Source organism: Diceros bicornis, chromosome 7 (assembly GCF_020826845.1).
Source record: "Diceros bicornis minor isolate mBicDic1 chromosome 7, mDicBic1.mat.cur, whole genome shotgun sequence".
NCBI lineage: Eukaryota > Metazoa > Chordata > Mammalia > Perissodactyla > Rhinocerotidae > Diceros > Diceros bicornis.
Window position 1 is genome coordinate 68523948 of NC_080746.1, and position 17246 is coordinate 68541193.

Here is a 17246-nt window from a genome sequence, read left to right on the forward strand (position 1 = left end):
AAGTAGTCTACACAGAAATCGAAATATAATGATGTATACCCGCAATTTATATAATGTTATAAACCAATGTTACCTCAATTAAAAAATAATGAAATATATTAAAAAAAGGAAACAAACAAAAAAGAAAGAAAAAAATAACTCAGTAAATTACATTAAAGCCATTACTATGTTAGTAATTATATTTATATAAATGAGCTAAATACAAGTAATATACTAATATAGTCAGACTGGCTAAAAAAACCCACCACATGCTGCTTACAGGAGGCATACCTTAAATATAAGGACCCAAAAAGTTTGAAAATATCACTTTTTTTTTTTTTTTGTGAGGAAGATCAGCCCTGAGCTAACATCTGCCAATCCTCCTCTTTGTTTTTTGCTGAGGAAGACTGGCCCTGGGCTAACATCTGTGCCCATCTTCCTGCACTTTATATGGGACGCCACCACAGCATGGCTTGACAAGCGGTGTGTCGTGCGCGCCCAGGATCCGAACCGGCGAACCCCGGGCCGCCGCAGCGGAGCGCGCACACTTAACTGCTTGTGCCACCAGACCGGCCCCCAAAAAGTTTGAAAATAAAAGGATAAAAAAAGATAAACCATACAAACACTAACCAAAGTAAAGCTGATGTAGCTATATAAACATCAAGGTACACTTTAAGGCAAGAAGCATTACTAGAGACAAAGAGGGACATTTCATAATGACAAACGGATCAGTCACCAGGATGCTATAATATTTGTGAATACATTTGCATCCAATAAATCAACTTCAAAATATATAAAGAAAAAAATGGATAGAACTAAAATGAGAAATGGGCTATTCTACTATTATGAGAGACTTGAACATATCTCCCTCAACAGCTAGAGAAAAAGAAGAGAAGAGATAAAAATCAGTAAACAAAGACAACTCACAGAATGGGAAAATATATTTGCAAATCATTTATCTGATAAGGGACTTGTATACAGAATATATAGAGAACTCTTACAACTCTATAACGAAAGGACAAATAGCTCAATTTAAAAATGGGCAAAGGATCTGAATAGACATTTCCCCAGGGAAGATAGAAAAATGGCCAATAAGCACATGAAAAGATGCTCTACCTCATTAGTAGATGTGGAGAAATCAGAACACCCATGGGAATGGGTGGTGGGAATGTAAAATGTTGAAACTGCTTTAGAAAATATTCCTCAAAACATTAAACATTAAATATAGACTTACTGTATGACCCAGCAATTCCACACTTAGGTATATACCTGAGAGAACTGAAAACGTATGTCCACACAAAAACTGACATATGAATGTTCACAGCAGCATTATTAACAGTAGCCAAAAAGTAGAAACAACCCAAATATCCACCAAATGATGAATGGATAACAAAATGTGACATACAGCCATACAACGGAATGTTATTGTGGCCATAAAAAGCAGTGAAATACTGAAACGCTACACGGATGAACGTTGAAAATCTTACGCTAAATGAAAGAAGCCAGTTACAAAATATCACATATTGTATGATTTCATTTATATAAAATGTCAGCAATAGGCAAATCTATAAAGACAGAAAGTAGATTACTGTTGAAAGCTAGGGAAGGAGTGGTTTTGGTGGAAAATGGGGAGTGACTGTTAATGGGTATTTCTATTTGGGGTAATAAAAACGTTCTGAAAGGAATGGTTACACAACTCTGTGAATATACTAAAAATCACTGAATTGTACACTCTAAATGGGTGAATTTTATGGTATGTGAATTATATCTCAATATAGCTGTTTTTAAAAAAGAAAAGATTCTATAGTGGTAGCAGTTAGGTTAATGGTTATTCTTTGAGAGGTAGTGAATGCAACAGTGTTTCTGGGTGTTGCTAATGCTCTGATTGTAGTTACAGGAGTTTGTTCACTTTGTGAAAAGTCACCAAGTTGTACAACTTTAGTTTTTGTGTCTTATATCTTGACAAAAGATTTACCTTTAAAACAAACAGACAGACAAATACATACCAACAGGTGGACCTGCTGGCACAACACATTTCTTTTCCACTCGTGAAGCAGGAGGTGCATTCTGGTTCTTAGCAAGATTTTCCTGTATTAATTCCTGTACTCGGGTTTCATTAATCTTTGGGAAAGGAAGAATATGCACTCGCAAGTGAGATCCTTCTGTTGGGCGTGGAACTTTCTGGAATGCCATATGAGGGTTTGGATTCTCCTGCAACATTAAACATAGGTAAAATTTTTCAAAAGTTAAGATAACAACGGCAGACTGCCATGAAGGGAGTGGGAGTTCAGAGGGAGGCAAACTGAAATCAGACTGATGAGTGATCGTATATACATTCAAATACATGCCATAAAATACAGATACCAGAATCTTATACTTCTTACACGATCTATCAGCAGCATCTGGTACAGCTGATCACTCTTCTCCTTCCACGAACACTTTCTTCACTTGGTTTCTAAGTCTTTTTGCAACATCTTTGTCTATTTTTCATCTCCCTAATCTTTTAACTCTGTAAATACTCCAGAGCTCACCTCTTTTCTATTTACACTTACTTCCTTGATGGTAACTTCCAGTCTCAAATCTTTAAACCAGGGCCAGCCCCGTGGCTTAGCGGTTAAGTGCGCACGCTCCGCTACTGGCAGCCCGGGTTCGCATCCCTGGCGCGCACCCACGCACCGCTTTTCCGGCCATGCTGAGGCTGTGTCCCACATACAGCAACTAGAAGGATGTGCAACTATGACATACAACTATCTACTGGGGCTTTGGGGAAAAAAAGGAGGAGGACTGGCAATAGATGTTAGCTCAGAGGCGGTCTTCCTCAGCAAAAAAAAGAGGAGGATTAGCATGGTGTTAGCTCAGGGCTGATCTTCCTCACACACACAAAAAAATCTTTAAACCATAAAAACACCAATGATTCACAAATTTTTGTCTCCAACTGAGCTTTCTCCTGAACTCCATACCCATATATTCAACTGTCTACATACAGTATTTCCATTTGGATTTAAAATAACATCGTAAATATATGTCCAAAATGAAGCACTTAATCTTCACCTCCTCCAAACCTGCTTTCTACTGTCTTCTCCACGTCAGTAAATGGCATATTTATTTTTCCAATCACTCAGGTGAAAAGCTTAGAGTTATCTTAAAGCCTTTCTCTAACATCCAATTATCCATTCCTCTGCAAACCTTTTGGACTTTGTCTTTAAAATACGTTCATGATCTGACCACTTTTCAGCAATACCTTGGTTCAAGCCAACGTCTTCATGTTACTACAGACCAACAGTCTCCTAGCTGGTCTCTGTGCTTTCATCCTTGCTCCCTCCCTCACTCTATTCTTAACACTGCAGACAGACTGATCTAGCTACAAGTGTGTCAAATCATCACCTAACTACTCTGTGCATTCAAACAGCTCTTCATCTTACTCAGAGTATAATCCAAATTTCTTACAATAATTTACAAGGCCCCACAAGATCTGGCTTTTCCATATGACCATATCCTACTACTGTTTTCTTCATTCATTCTCCTCCAACCCCCAGGCCTTCTTGTTCCTGCCTAAGGCCTTTGCACTTTGCTGTTCCCTCTGCCTCTAATGCCTGTCCCCTCTCCAATTTGTACAGCATCTTCTCTCCCTTCTTGCATTTCTTTGCTCAAATGCCGCCCTTCTTGGCCACCCTATCTAAAATTATACCCCTCAACACAGTCCTTATCTCCCTTATAATATTTTTCTCTTTAGCACTTATTACCTTCTCACATACTATAAATTTAATTTGTTTATTGCCTATCCTTCTCTCACTAAAATGAAGCTCCATGAGAGCAGACAATTCAGCCAATTAAAAAAATATTTTTTGTTCTCTGCTGCATACCTATTGCATCGAGAAACTGCTTGGCACATAGCAGGCACACTAAACTACTTCCTACTGTATCCTAATGAGAGGGAAACAATGTTGAACACATATTAGGATTGCAATAACTGAATTAAATGTGTCATTTAATATTTTCATAGACCCTTAGGGCTGGCATAGATTTTTATCCAGTTACCTCCTTAAGTAGGATTATATTTCAAATACTTTAGGTAGTGTGGAATCCATCCTTTTAATAAAGTTCTCTAGGGAAGGCTGCTTTACAATCATTCTTAGACTGATTCTAGCATTTACTATCCTTTGCAACCATAAAAATCCTTTTCATCCCTGAACCTATGTTATTCATGTTATAGATTAAGCTCATTACTACCCTATACATTCTCTGGACAGTTAAAATGGCCAACCGTCATCATTTACTACAATTCTTTTTGGTTATTTGACATAGATCCAGTTAAAAAAAAGTTTGGGCCATGGCAGATGATATAGATAGCATATCTCAGCAATACAAAGGAAATAATACTCCTTTAAGTGTCAAAAAGCCTGGGCTCTAGTTTTTGCTCTACTCATTACGTGATGCTGGATAAATAACTCTGTCTAAGGATATACTTAGGCTTCTCTTACACAACATTCCTGAGAAGGTGAAATCAGATACGAAACCTGTTCTTGCCAAAGTAGCCCTCATACACACTTTGTATTTTCCCCTTATATCATTAACAAAGGTAAGGAAAAGTAAACAAGTAAATTCCTATGCCAAGTCTTCATGATCACCACTTTCTAAACTATATGTTGAAAAAACTGTTCTAAAATTATGCCTGGATTAAGACCAACACCACTAGTCTGTAGTTTCTGAAATTGCCCTTTTCAAAAAGTAATACGTTTGTTCTTCTCTGTTCTTTAGGCACAACATCTAAGATACCTTGTCTTTTCAAAAGTTATAAATAACAATTTTCTAAACTCCATTGACATTTTTTTCAGGTTGGGGATGTAATTCATGTGAATTTTGAGGTCTGAATCAAATCATTTAAAGTACATTCTTTACTACTTCTGTTTCTATTTATACTTATTTTCTTTAATAAAAATTAAAACTTTAAATATATTTTCCATGATGTAATATTTATCATAACAAATTTTTAAACATGGAAAAACAACAGCAGAAAAGACATTTTCTTAGTGATGCCAGTACTTTTTTTTTTTTTTTTTTTTTTTTTTGTGAGGAGATCAGCCCTGAGCTAACATCCGCCAATCCTCCTCTTTTTTTGCTGAGGAAGACGGCCCTGGGCTAACATCTGTGCCTATCTTCCTCCACTTTATATGGGACGCCGCCACAGCATGGCTTACCAAGCAGTGCGTCGGTGCGCGCCCGGGATCCGAACCAGCGAACCCCGGGCCGCCGCAGCGGAGCGCGCGCACTTAACCGCTTGCGCCACCGGGCCGGCCCCGCCAGTACTTTTATAGCTATATTTTATCTACTTCTCTTACTATGTATTCTTTTATCTTGTTCCAAAAATGACTTAAGGTAGTTTAGAAAATTAAGGATAAATATATTGCTTCTAGTCAAAATCCTCATGTGACAAGTTCATCCTAAACTTTACAAGGAAGAACAAAGATCCAAAAATAGTCAAGGCAATTCTGAATTAGAGTAAGTGGAGAAATCAAACTTTCCATATATCAAAACTTACATAAGGAGAGAAGTCAAGATGGCGGCGTAAGCAGACACTGAATTCACCTCCTCCCGCGGACACAGCCAATTTACAACTACTCTTGAAAAAATTACCCCTGAGACAGAACTGAAAACTGGATAAGAGGCACTCCTGCAACAAAGGACAATCCTAGTCGAGGTGGAAGAGGCAGAAACTCCCTTCTGGAGAGAAAAAACGCCGCCTTCACAAGGCGCCAGCTTCACAGCAGCCCGGGAGCAGCCCAAAGGTCTGCAGCCTCCCTGGAGAAGCAGGGCCCTGAGCCGGGGAGCGCCCCTGCTGTAGGCATTTTGTGGACCCAGCACAATCAAGACAAGTGGCATAATATCTGACTTTGCCTGCTAGAAAACATTAGTACCTCCAGCAAAGCTGGTTCACAAAGAAATTAAAACCGGCTCTTAAAGGGCACATGCACAAACTCACCGGGTTCAGAAAGCAAACTAAAATCACCAGAAAGAAAGGTGCACAGCCCTTTGGGGAAAACAGACTCACCTGAGAGGGTCTGAGTGCATCTCGGTGAGAGGTGAGACCTCTCCAGGGAGTGGGACATTGGCGGCGGCCATTGTTGTGGCCTGGTGTGGGCGTGCTGACACAGATGCCATTGGAGTTCGCCCTGAGGCCTGCTAGCCCAAGGTCTGCCCCACCCACTAGAGCACAGATTTAATCCAGCTCAGCCAGGGAGGGAGCCCACCTTAGGGACTGGCTCCACCCAACAACAAGCCCTCAGGCAACTTGTGGGCCTGCATAGATTGGTGACTGGATTCTCTGCAGCCTGGTGACTGAGCCCATGTCAGTGGGGCAGGGCGTGCACAAGGAGCGAGTGGAGAGTGTGGGGCACTGGCGGAGTGTGTGGGGCTCCTGCTGTGGAGAGACTGGGTCCACTTCAGGAGGTCGGGGCACGCACACGGGGAAGGACTGTGTTGACTGTGTGTGTGGACCTGTGGGCGGCAGGGCTTGTCAGCTGCAGAAGACTTGTGTTTCTCAAAAACCCACATAGGGGGTTTGCCCAACCTTCCAAAGCCTGAAACAATTGGGTGCTCCCGTGCCTGAGGCCAGCCCCACCCAGCTGCAATCCTCAGAGAGCTGACAAGAGACCTAAAGGCTGGAGGCTTATAGCAATTGTAAGCCCCTGAGCCTAACAACCTGTCACGCTGGGGGCCTACTCACTTAAAAGAAATACTGCAACACAAATGTGGTATTAGAACTTGCAGCCAACTGTGCTGGGGCTTCCCACACCCGATAAAGAGACTGAAGGGCACACAACAACTACAAGCAGCTGAGCATTACAACAGCTGGCCAGGAGCATAACTTAGCCTCCCTGGGCACCTACAGGGAGAGCAAACACGCCACAATAGAAGGACACACATAGCCCACATAGGGGTCACTCCTCGGACATTCAGAACTGAGGGAAGCACACTGCAGGCCTCCTAAGGCATCACTTATTTAAGGTCACCTATCCAAGAGGAGGAGACGTAGCTGACCTACCTAATACACAGACACAAGCACAGGGAAAGAGGTAAAATGAGGAGGCAAAGGAATACATTCCAAGTAAGGGAACAGGACAAAACCCCAGAAAAGGAACTAAGTGAAACAGAAATGAGCAACTTACCTGACAGCGAGTTCAAACAAAGAGTGTTAAGAATACTCACTGATCTGGGGAGAAGAATAGATGAACTCAGTGAGAATGTCAACAAAGAAATGGAAGATATAAAAAAGAACCAATCAGAAATGAAGAATACAATACTGGAAATGAAAAATTCACTAGAGGGACTCAAAAGCAGAGTAGAGGATACAGAAGAAGGGATCTGTGAGCTGGATGAAAGACTAGAAGAAATTACCCAAGCTGAACAGGTGAAAGAAAAACAATTAAAAAGAGTGAGGACAGTCTAAGGGACCTCTGGGACAACATCAAGCACACTAACATCCGTGTTATAGGTGTCCCGGAAGGAGAAGAGCGAGACAAAGGGGCAGAGAATCTATTTGATGAAATAATAGATGAAAACTTCCCTAACGTAAGGAAGGAAACAGACATCCAGGTACAGAAAGCACAGAGAGCACCAAACGAGATAAACCCAAAGAGGCCCACACCAAAACACATCATAATCAAAATGTCCAGAATTAAAGATAAAGAGAGAATCCTAAAAGCCTCAAGAGAAAGACAAGTTACATACAAAGGAAACCCCATAAGGCTATCAGCTGACTTCTCAGCAGAAACTTTACAGACTAGAAGAGAGTGGCACGATGTATTTAAAGTGATAAAGGGAAAAAACTTACAGCCAAGAATACTCTATCCAGCAAGGTTATCATTCAAAATAGAAGGAGAGATAAAAAGTTTCCCAGACAAGCAAAAATTAAAGGAGTTGGTCACCAAGAAACCAACAAATTTCTGCTACAAGAAATGTTAAAGGGACTGATTTAAGGGGAAAAGAGAAGATCACAAATAGGAAAAATTATCTATTTCCACAATAAGAGGGTAATGGATACAATTGCACAAAATGAGGTTAGATATGATATCAAAAACATAAAATGAGGGAGGAAGGGAGTTAAAGAGTAGAGCTTTCAGACAGAGGTCAAACTAAAGAGACCATCAATTCTGTATAGAGGACTACTAAAACATTGAGAAAAAAAAAAAGTTAAAAAATTGCAGTAAGTACATACTTATCAATAGTTACTTTAAACGTCAATGGACTAAATGCTCCAATTAAAGGCATAGGGTGGCTGACTGGATAAAAAAACAAGACCCATATATATGCTGCATGCAAGAGACACACTTCAGACCTAAAGACACTCACAAAATGAAAATGAAGGGATGGAAAAAGATACTCCATGCAAATGGCAATGAAAAGAAAGCTCGGGTAGCAATACTCATATCAGACAAAATAGACTTTAAAACAAAAACGGTAAAAAGAGACAAAGAAGGGCATTACGTAATTATCAAGGGAACAATCCAACAAGAGGATGTAACACTTGTAAATATCTACGCATCCAAAGTAGGAGCACCTAAATATATAAAGCAATTATTAACAGACATAAAAAGAGAAATAGACAGTGACACAATAATAGTAGGGGACATTAACACTCCACTTACACCAACAGATAGATCATCCAAACAGAAGATCAATAAGGAAACATTGGCCTTAAACGACACACTAGAACAGATGGATCTAGTAGATATATACAGAGCATTCCATCCAAAAACCAAATATACGTTCTTTTCAAATGCACATGGAACATTCTCCAGGATTGATCACATATGAGTCCACAAAACAAGCTACATAAATTTAAGAAGACTGAAATAACACCAAGTATCCTTTCTGACCACAATGGTAGGAAACTAGAAATCAACTATACGAAGAAAATCAGAAAAGCCCCAAACATGTGGAGATTAAACAAAATGCTACTGAACAATGATTGAGTCAAGGAAGAAATCAAAGGAGAAATCAAAAAATACCTGGAGACAAATGAAAATGAAAATACGACATGCCAGAATTTATGGGATACAGCAAAAGCGGTTCTAAGAGGGAAGTTTATAGCGATACAGGCCTATCTCAACAAACAAGAAAAATCTCAAATAAACAATCTAACAATGCACCTAAAGGAATCGGAAAAAGAAGAACAAACAAAGCCCAAAATCAGTAGAAGAAGGGAAATAATAAAAATCAGAGCAGAAATAAATGAAATAGAGATTAAAAAAATAATAGATAAAATTAATAAAACCAAGAGCTGGTTCTTTGAAAAGATCAACAAAATTGACAAACCTTTAGCTAGACTCACCAAGATAAAAAGAGAGAAGGCTCAAACAAGTAAAATCAGAAACAAAAGAGGAGAAATTACAACAGACACATCAGAAATACAAAAGATTATAAGACAATACTATGAAAAGCTATATGCCAACAAATTCAACAATCTGGAAGAAATGGATAAATTCTTAGAATCATACAACCTTCCAAAACTGGATCAAGAAGAAGTAGAGAATTTGAATAGACCAAATCACCAGTAAGGAGATCGAAACAGTAATCAAAAACCTGCCCAAGAATAAAAGTCCTGGACCACATGGCTTCCCTGGTGAATTCTACCAAATATTCAAAGAAGACTTAATACCTATCCTTCTCAAACTCTTCCAAAAAATTGAGGAGGGGGCGACGCTTCCTAACAGAAGACCCCGAATAGCTAAAGGAATCCTGAGAAAAAAGAACAAAGCTGGAGGTATCACACTCCCTGATTTCAAAATATACTACAAAGCTATAGTAACCAAAACAGCATGGTACTGGCACAAAAGCAGACACACAGATCAATGGAACAGAATCGAAAACCCAGAAATAAACCCACACGTCTATGGACAGCTAATCTTCAACAAAGGAGCCAAGAACATACAATAGAGAAAAGTAAGTCTCTTCAACAAATGGTGTTGGGAAAACTGGATAGCCACATGCAAAAAAACGAAAGCACACTCTTACCTTACACCATACACAAAAATTAACTCCAAATGGATTAAAAACTTGAACGTAAGACCTGACATTATGAAACTTCTAGAAGAAAACATAGGCAGTACGCTCTTCGACATCGGTCTTAGCAACATCTTTTCAAGCACCACGTCTGACCGGGCAAGAGAAACAATAGAAAAAATAAACAAATGGGACTACATCAAACTAAGAAGCTTCTGCACAGCAAAGGAAACCATCAACAAAACGAAAAGACAACCTAACAATTGGGAGAAGATATTTGCAAACCATACTTCTGATAAGGGCTTAATCTCCAAAATATATAAAGAACTCATGCATCTCAACAATAAAAAAACTAACAACCCAATTAAAAAATGGGCAAAAGACCTGAACAGACATTTCTCCAAAGAAGATAGACAGATGGCCAGCAGACACATGAAAAGATGTTCAAAATCACTAACTATCAGGGAAATGCAAATCAAAACTACAATGAGATATCACCTCACACCCGTCAGAAAGGCTATAATTAACAAGACAGGAAACAACATGTGTTGGAGAGGATGTGGAGAGAAGGGAACTCTCGTACACTGCTGGTGGGAGTGCAAACTGGTGCAGCCACTATGGAAAACAGTATGGAGATTCCTCAAAAAATTAAGGATAGAACTACCATATGATCCAGCTATTCCACTGTTGGGTATTTATCTAAAGAACTTGAAAACACCAATGCGTAAAGATACACGGACCCCTGTGTTCATTGCAGCGTTATTCACAGTAGCCAAGACTTGGAAGCAACCTAAGTGCCCACAAAGGAAAAAGGGATAAGGGAGATGTGGTATATATACACAATGGAAGACTACTCAGCCATAAGAAAAGATGAAATCGTCATTTGTGACAACATGGATGGACACTGAGGGTATTATGCAAAGTGAAATAAGTCAGAGGGAGAAGGTCAAATACTGTATGATCTCACTCAGTAAGTAGTAGATAATAACAACAACAAACAAACACATAGATACAGAGATTGGATTGGTGGTTACCAGAGGGGAAGGAGGGAGGGAGGAGGGCGAAAGGTATAATTCGGCACATGTGTGTGGTGATGGGTTGTAATTAGTATTTGGGTGGTGAACATGATGTAATCTATGCAGAAATAGAAGTATAATGATGTACACCTGAAATTTATACAATGTTATAAACCAATGTTACTGCAATAAACAAAAAATTTAAAAAAAAACTTACATAAACCCTTAATAAGTAATATAGCATGGCAATTGGTATTAGTGAAGGGTTAAAAGGGCTAGTGGAATAGAGAGCCCGACTATGTGTGAAAACGTGATAGATACAAGCGGCACTACAATTCAGAGGGACAGCCTGGACAACTCAGTGAGAGAGGCGTGCAACAAAGTATTTTTAGTTCATGGTCTCTGATGTCAGACTGCTTGGGTCAAATCCCAGCTTAGCCACTTACTAGTAGTGTGAGCTGGTGCAGTGTCAACTCACTCACCACTTGTGTTTTAGTTTCTTCATCTGTAATGAAGATAATAATATAGTACGTACTTCATAAGGTTCTTGTGAGGACAGAATGAGTTATTAGAGGAAAGATTTTAGAACACACACACAGACACACACACACACACACTCACACTTCCCCAGAATAAATCTGAAAGCTGTTTTTCAAAAGTCTAGGGTACGTTTCATTTGAAAAATATTTATTCACCACATATTCTATGGCATGACACCAGGCCTCTAAAACTAAAACCATCTCTTTCTCACAAGATTCCCATCATCATATGACCAGGTAGTTATAGTTTAACAACAACAACAATAATAATAATTGTACTCCGTAAGGGTTTAAATAGAAATCACCTATTCAAGATATTGCTGCTAGTCATTAATAGTGTTTTTATTCTCATAAGCAATCTGAAATATCGTAAACCAAATCCATACACAATTCAGAATAACAAGCATTTTTTTTAATCATTTTAAAACAAAGTTCGAAGGTGAGGCTATCCTGTAGTTGTATAGATATTGTACATAAAAATTCAGACTACAGGTTAAAGTTACTAAATTATAATATATTCAATTGTGTTTAGAAGATTTACACTAAAATCTAGCATTTGGTTTTCTGGCTGCTGTGTCTGTACACTGCTGCCCTCTAACGGGCAGTGTAGTAAATACAAGGACCACTTCACTACCTTAACACCCAACTTGCTTACGTAACGACTTGTGAGAAGACAGCAGAAAAGAGAGGAAGTTTAAGGCTCATTGAACTCTGCATATTCTTAGAAACATCTGCTCTTACTTGTAACTACAAATATATTTAAACCAGTCCCTTGAAGATTACTGAGTTCATTAAAAACCACAGCTTTTGTTGTTGAATTTCCTTGCCAAAACAAGGAAAATTCCTTATTTTCCAATAGAACAAAGAAGCAGCCAAATTTTCATCTTTGATTGCAGCTAAGTGCAAATATAAAGTAATAACCAAAGATTTAGAGAACTAAACACTTAATGGTGAACACGGTAACAATTTGTCCAAGGCAACCAACATGAACTGCCAAGAAAGCTGGCACAATGCACTATCGTTTAGATGGAATTTTGAAGTTGAATAATGATTTTCAAGAAATGGGCTCTGTAATCCTGCTGTAACAGTATACTATAGTAATGGGCGGTACAATGATTTTCTCAGGATTGAAAAAATGACACACACGCCATCTGGTCTGGAAATATGGATTTTTCTCTTTTTCTGGCAAGCTAAATGAGACTATGACTAGGGCTTACAGAAAATAAGGCTGAAAATGCACTTCAAATAAAAGCAAGGCAAAGCACAGCAAAACAAAAACCTCCAACCCTACTGGAAATTCAAAGTAGGCAACAGCCACACCGGGGAAAAAATTTTCTTCCCACACACTGGTCTCAGTAGTGAATGACAAAACAATGTGACCTTGTTAGAGGTTACCAAGTTTTCCATATTAATTCAGGCATTTAATAATTATTATAGTGCACAAATTATACCTAGAGCTGTGTGGTATAGCAAATTACACAAATCCTTTCAAACACAGACGAAACCAATACTGGCATTGGACTAAGTCGTTAAATACTGACAAAATGTAACTGGCCTTTTTAGAGTTGCCTGGCTGTGAACACAACATTGATGGAATGAAACATTTTCAATTTTTCAGCCTCACAGGCCATTCAGTGATCAGCCAACGGAATTAATGTTTCATCCTTAATACAAATAAATTTGGTGTACACCTTTAATATCTAATGTGTTGGTTGGATTAATCCAGAGTTTCTCAACCTTGGCACTATTGACATTTTGGGCTAGATAATTCTTCATTTGGTGGGTGCGGGAAGTGGGTGTCTCATATATTAGAAGATGTTTAGAAGCATCCCTGGCCTTTACCTACTAGATACTAGCATACCCTCTCTAGTTGTGAGAACCAAAAATGTCTCCAGACATTGCCAAATTTTGGGGTTGCCTTGTTGAGAACCACTGGTCTAATTCATGATTCTAGATGAAGGCTTCATATTCTAAGACAAGTACTCTTTTCACAAGTACCAAGGGAGCATAAAGTGACTAGCTAAGAGACTTATTTTTAAAATCTATTTGTTTCAATGCTAGGCAATGAAATACCCATAAGGCACATATAGAAATCTCATATTATCTAATAAGAAAGTCCAAGTCCTCTCATTTTTCCCTTAACTTTTAAGAAATCTGTCAGAAAAATTACACAATCTAGCAAATATTTATACACAATTGCAGATGCAAAGCAAATCAGAAAAATTGCACTATGTAAAGCCGTAAAACACATGTCCAACTGATTTCTTGATGCCTTGGAATGAAGGTTTTATAAAGTTCTTGTCTTGGCTTATCTTAATGTTCTCATTTTGTGTGCAGTTAGTGGTACCTTTAGAAGTGTATATCAAGAATCATAGGGACAGACCAGGTAAGTAGCTAAATGTGCTGTCATGCAGACATCGAAGATTCTGAAAGCCAACGTGGGCCAATCTAGTATTACTGACCAGGCATGGAAAGAAAAGTTGTATAGATGTTTGGCCAATAATCTTCATGGTATAAACCTTGCCAACTTGCCATGCTGACACAATTTGTCTCTAATGAATTTATTCCTTTCCTTCTCTTTCTTCCACCTTCCCATTCCCCTCCTCCACCAAAGTTACCAAATACTTTTAATTATTTAGGAAGCTCCAGAAAGTTAAAAGAGCAGCTAAACTAAAGCAGTTATAATTCATCCTACTCACATTCCTGCAATTCATTCCTACTCACTAGAAAATAATATAAAGGAATGGTGAGGAGAAACAGAAAAATTAAGGTTCGTTTTTGAGGTACTTCAAAGGGAAGGAGATAGGCTAGATATACATACCAGACTTCAATGCAATCAAGTATTTACAAACATCTGAATGGAATCACCAGGTCTCAGTTCTAACCCAATAATAAGGAAACAGTCAAATTATATGGTTAGTTCTTGCTTACCAAAAGGGAATTTTAGAAATGTGATAAAAAACAGAACTGACTAGTTAAAAATAGAACCATCTGGATCATTTTCCTTGCATTGAGACCATCCTTCCTCCCTCCCCTCAACTTCCTGCATGACCCAAGAAAGTAACTTTACCATCATGCTCTGCTTTTTAACTTTGTAAAGTATTTACTTCAGGAATGTTAGGACTATGATGGACTTCAGAATCTCAGAACTAGAAGGAATCGCAGAAAGTTTGATGACACTCCATTGGGATATTCTCAAATTCTCACTCATCATGTAGTGCATCCTCTTCTCAAGGATATAAGGGGAATCATGTACCTAGAAAATGCCTGGCACCAGTAGGCGCCTAATAAATACATACTGAATGAATGGAATTGATTAAATTAAATGGAACAGAACTAGATTGTGGGGAAAAAAGTCCAATAAGGGCTCAAGAAATGCAGATCACATTTGAAGGGTGATTTCCATCTCTTACTAGTAAACACAATCCCTCATGATGCTCACTTTAGAAGTGTCATTTTTAAAGGACTGGGCTTGTTTGTGTTGTACATTCACCTTTAAGAATGCATAATTACTAAAATTTATTTTATTGCAGTTTTCAGTTTTGTGTTGGCTTAGCATAAGCTATATATCATAAAATTTAAGTTCTAGGATGGCAAGAAAGGAATTTACTTCGTTTTTGCATCAAAGCGCCTTGTCCCACTTCCTTACATACATTGTGTACTCAGTCATGTCACAGAGACAAACCTGTGTCAGAACCCCAACTCTGGTCACTTACTGGCTATAAGATTTTACAACTCTGGAATTGTCTTGTAAAGACCTAAGAAATAAACATTCAATTATTAAAGGGATCAGTCCCAGAGTCTTAAACACTGATTCCCATTTGACGTTTTGTTATTCTTTGAAATCCATCAATAAATCACTCCTAGTGGGCAAGCACAAAAACTTTCTAATCTTCAGTTTCCTCACAGATCAAAAGAGGAAGTACGTTAAAGCACTTTACAAAGAACAAAGTATAAAGTCAATTGTTGGAAATACTATTTTTCCAATTGGAGATGAGCCAGCCTAATGGAGTGAAAGAATGTAGACTTAGGAATTGCATAGATAAAAATTCCTGAATTTAAAATATGGATTCAATCACTTAATAGCCATATGATTCTCAGACAATTAACCCCAGTAAAATGGGGATAATGATATCTATCCTACATTGTTGTTATGAGGATTAGAGATGATATATGTAAACTACTTAATCCCATGAGTGGTACATAGTGCTAAATACTCAATATTTATTATTATTACAAAAAGTCAATAGAAATTTCTCATCTGATCATGCTGTACATTAGTTCTACATAGCCATCATAAATGGCAAAAACCAACATAGAATACAAGTTTTCATTCTGACAGAATTTTTTTTTAAGTCTCAGCACACTAATCAAGAAATAGATTTATTATACTGGACACAATTTTATGTGGAGTTTAGGGTTATCAGTCCCAGGGATAAATTTTAAAATAACTTCAGAAATAAAATTCATAAATAATTGAACAATATGAAACAAAGAAATACATTTTTTTCCCCAATATTTATTGAATCTTTAATATGGGCCAATTACTGTTCCAAAGTTCATTATGTGTATTGACTCATTTATTCATCTTAACAATCTTTTTTTTTTTTTAATTTTCTGTTTATTGCAGTAACATTGGTTTATGACATTGTAAAAATTTCAGGTGTACATCATTATACTTCTATTTCTGCATAGATTACATCATGTTCACCACCCAAATACTAATTACAACCCATAATCACACACATGTACCGAATTATCCCCTTCACCCTCCTCCCTCCCCCCTTCCCCTCTGGTAACCACCAATCCAATCTCTGTGCCTATGTGTTTGTTTATTGTTGTTATTATCTACTACTTAATGAAGGAAATCATACGGTATTTGACCTTCTCCCTCTGACTTATTTCACTTTGCATTATACCCTCAATGTCCATCCATGTTGTCACAAATGGCTGGATTTCATCATTTCTTATGGCTGAGTAGTATTCCATTGTGCATATATACCACATCTTCTTTATCCATTCGTCCCTTGATGGGCACTTAGGTTGCTTCCAAGTCTTGGCTATTGTGAATAACACTGCAATGAACACAGGGGTGCATGTATCTTTATGCATTGGTGTTTTCAAGTTCTTTGGATAAATACCCAACAGTGGAATAGCTGGATCATATGGTAGTGCTATCCTTAATTTTTTGAGGAATCTCCATACTGTTTTCCATAGTGGCTGCACCAGTTTGCACTCCCACCAGCAGTGTACGAGAGTTCCCTTCTCTCCACATCCTCTCCAACACATGTTGTTTCCTGTCCTGTTAATTATAGCCATTCTGACGGGCGTGAGGTGATATCTCATTGTAGTTTTGATTTGCATTTCCCTGATAGTTAGTGATTTTGAACATCTTTTCATGTGTCTGTTGGCCATCTGTCTATCTTCTTTGGAGAAATGTCTGTTCAGGTCTTTTGCCCATTTTTTAATTGGGTGGGTAGTTTTTTTGTTGTTGAGATGCATGAGTTCTTTATATATTTTGGAGATTAAGCCCTTATCAGAAGTATGGTTTGCAAATATCTTCTCCCAATTGTTAAGTTGTCTTTTCGTTTTGTTGATGGTTTCCTTTGCTGTGCAGAAGCTTCTTAGTTTGATGTAGTCCCATTTGTTTATTTTTTCTATTGTTTCTCTTGCCCGGTCAGACGTGGTGTTTGAAAAGATGCTGCTAGGA

The 17246-nt window shown here is 38.2% G+C and overlaps 1 protein-coding gene across 5 annotated transcripts in view; it reads right to left on the reverse strand.

Moving 5' to 3' along the window:
* SBF2 (SET binding factor 2) overlaps positions 1 to 17246 on the reverse strand; it is a 507948-nt gene that overhangs the window by 197872 nt on the left and 292830 nt on the right. For 4 of the 5 annotated variants that reach the window (XM_058545967.1, XM_058545970.1, XM_058545966.1 and 1 more), the window contains one exon: positions 1986 to 2190. In XM_058545967.1, coding sequence (XP_058401950.1) covers positions 1986 to 2190 — 205 coding nt within the window. Of the gene's footprint in view, positions 1 to 1985; positions 2191 to 5565; positions 5875 to 17246 lie in introns of those variants that run through there. The other variant, XM_058545969.1, reaches the window with a different exon arrangement.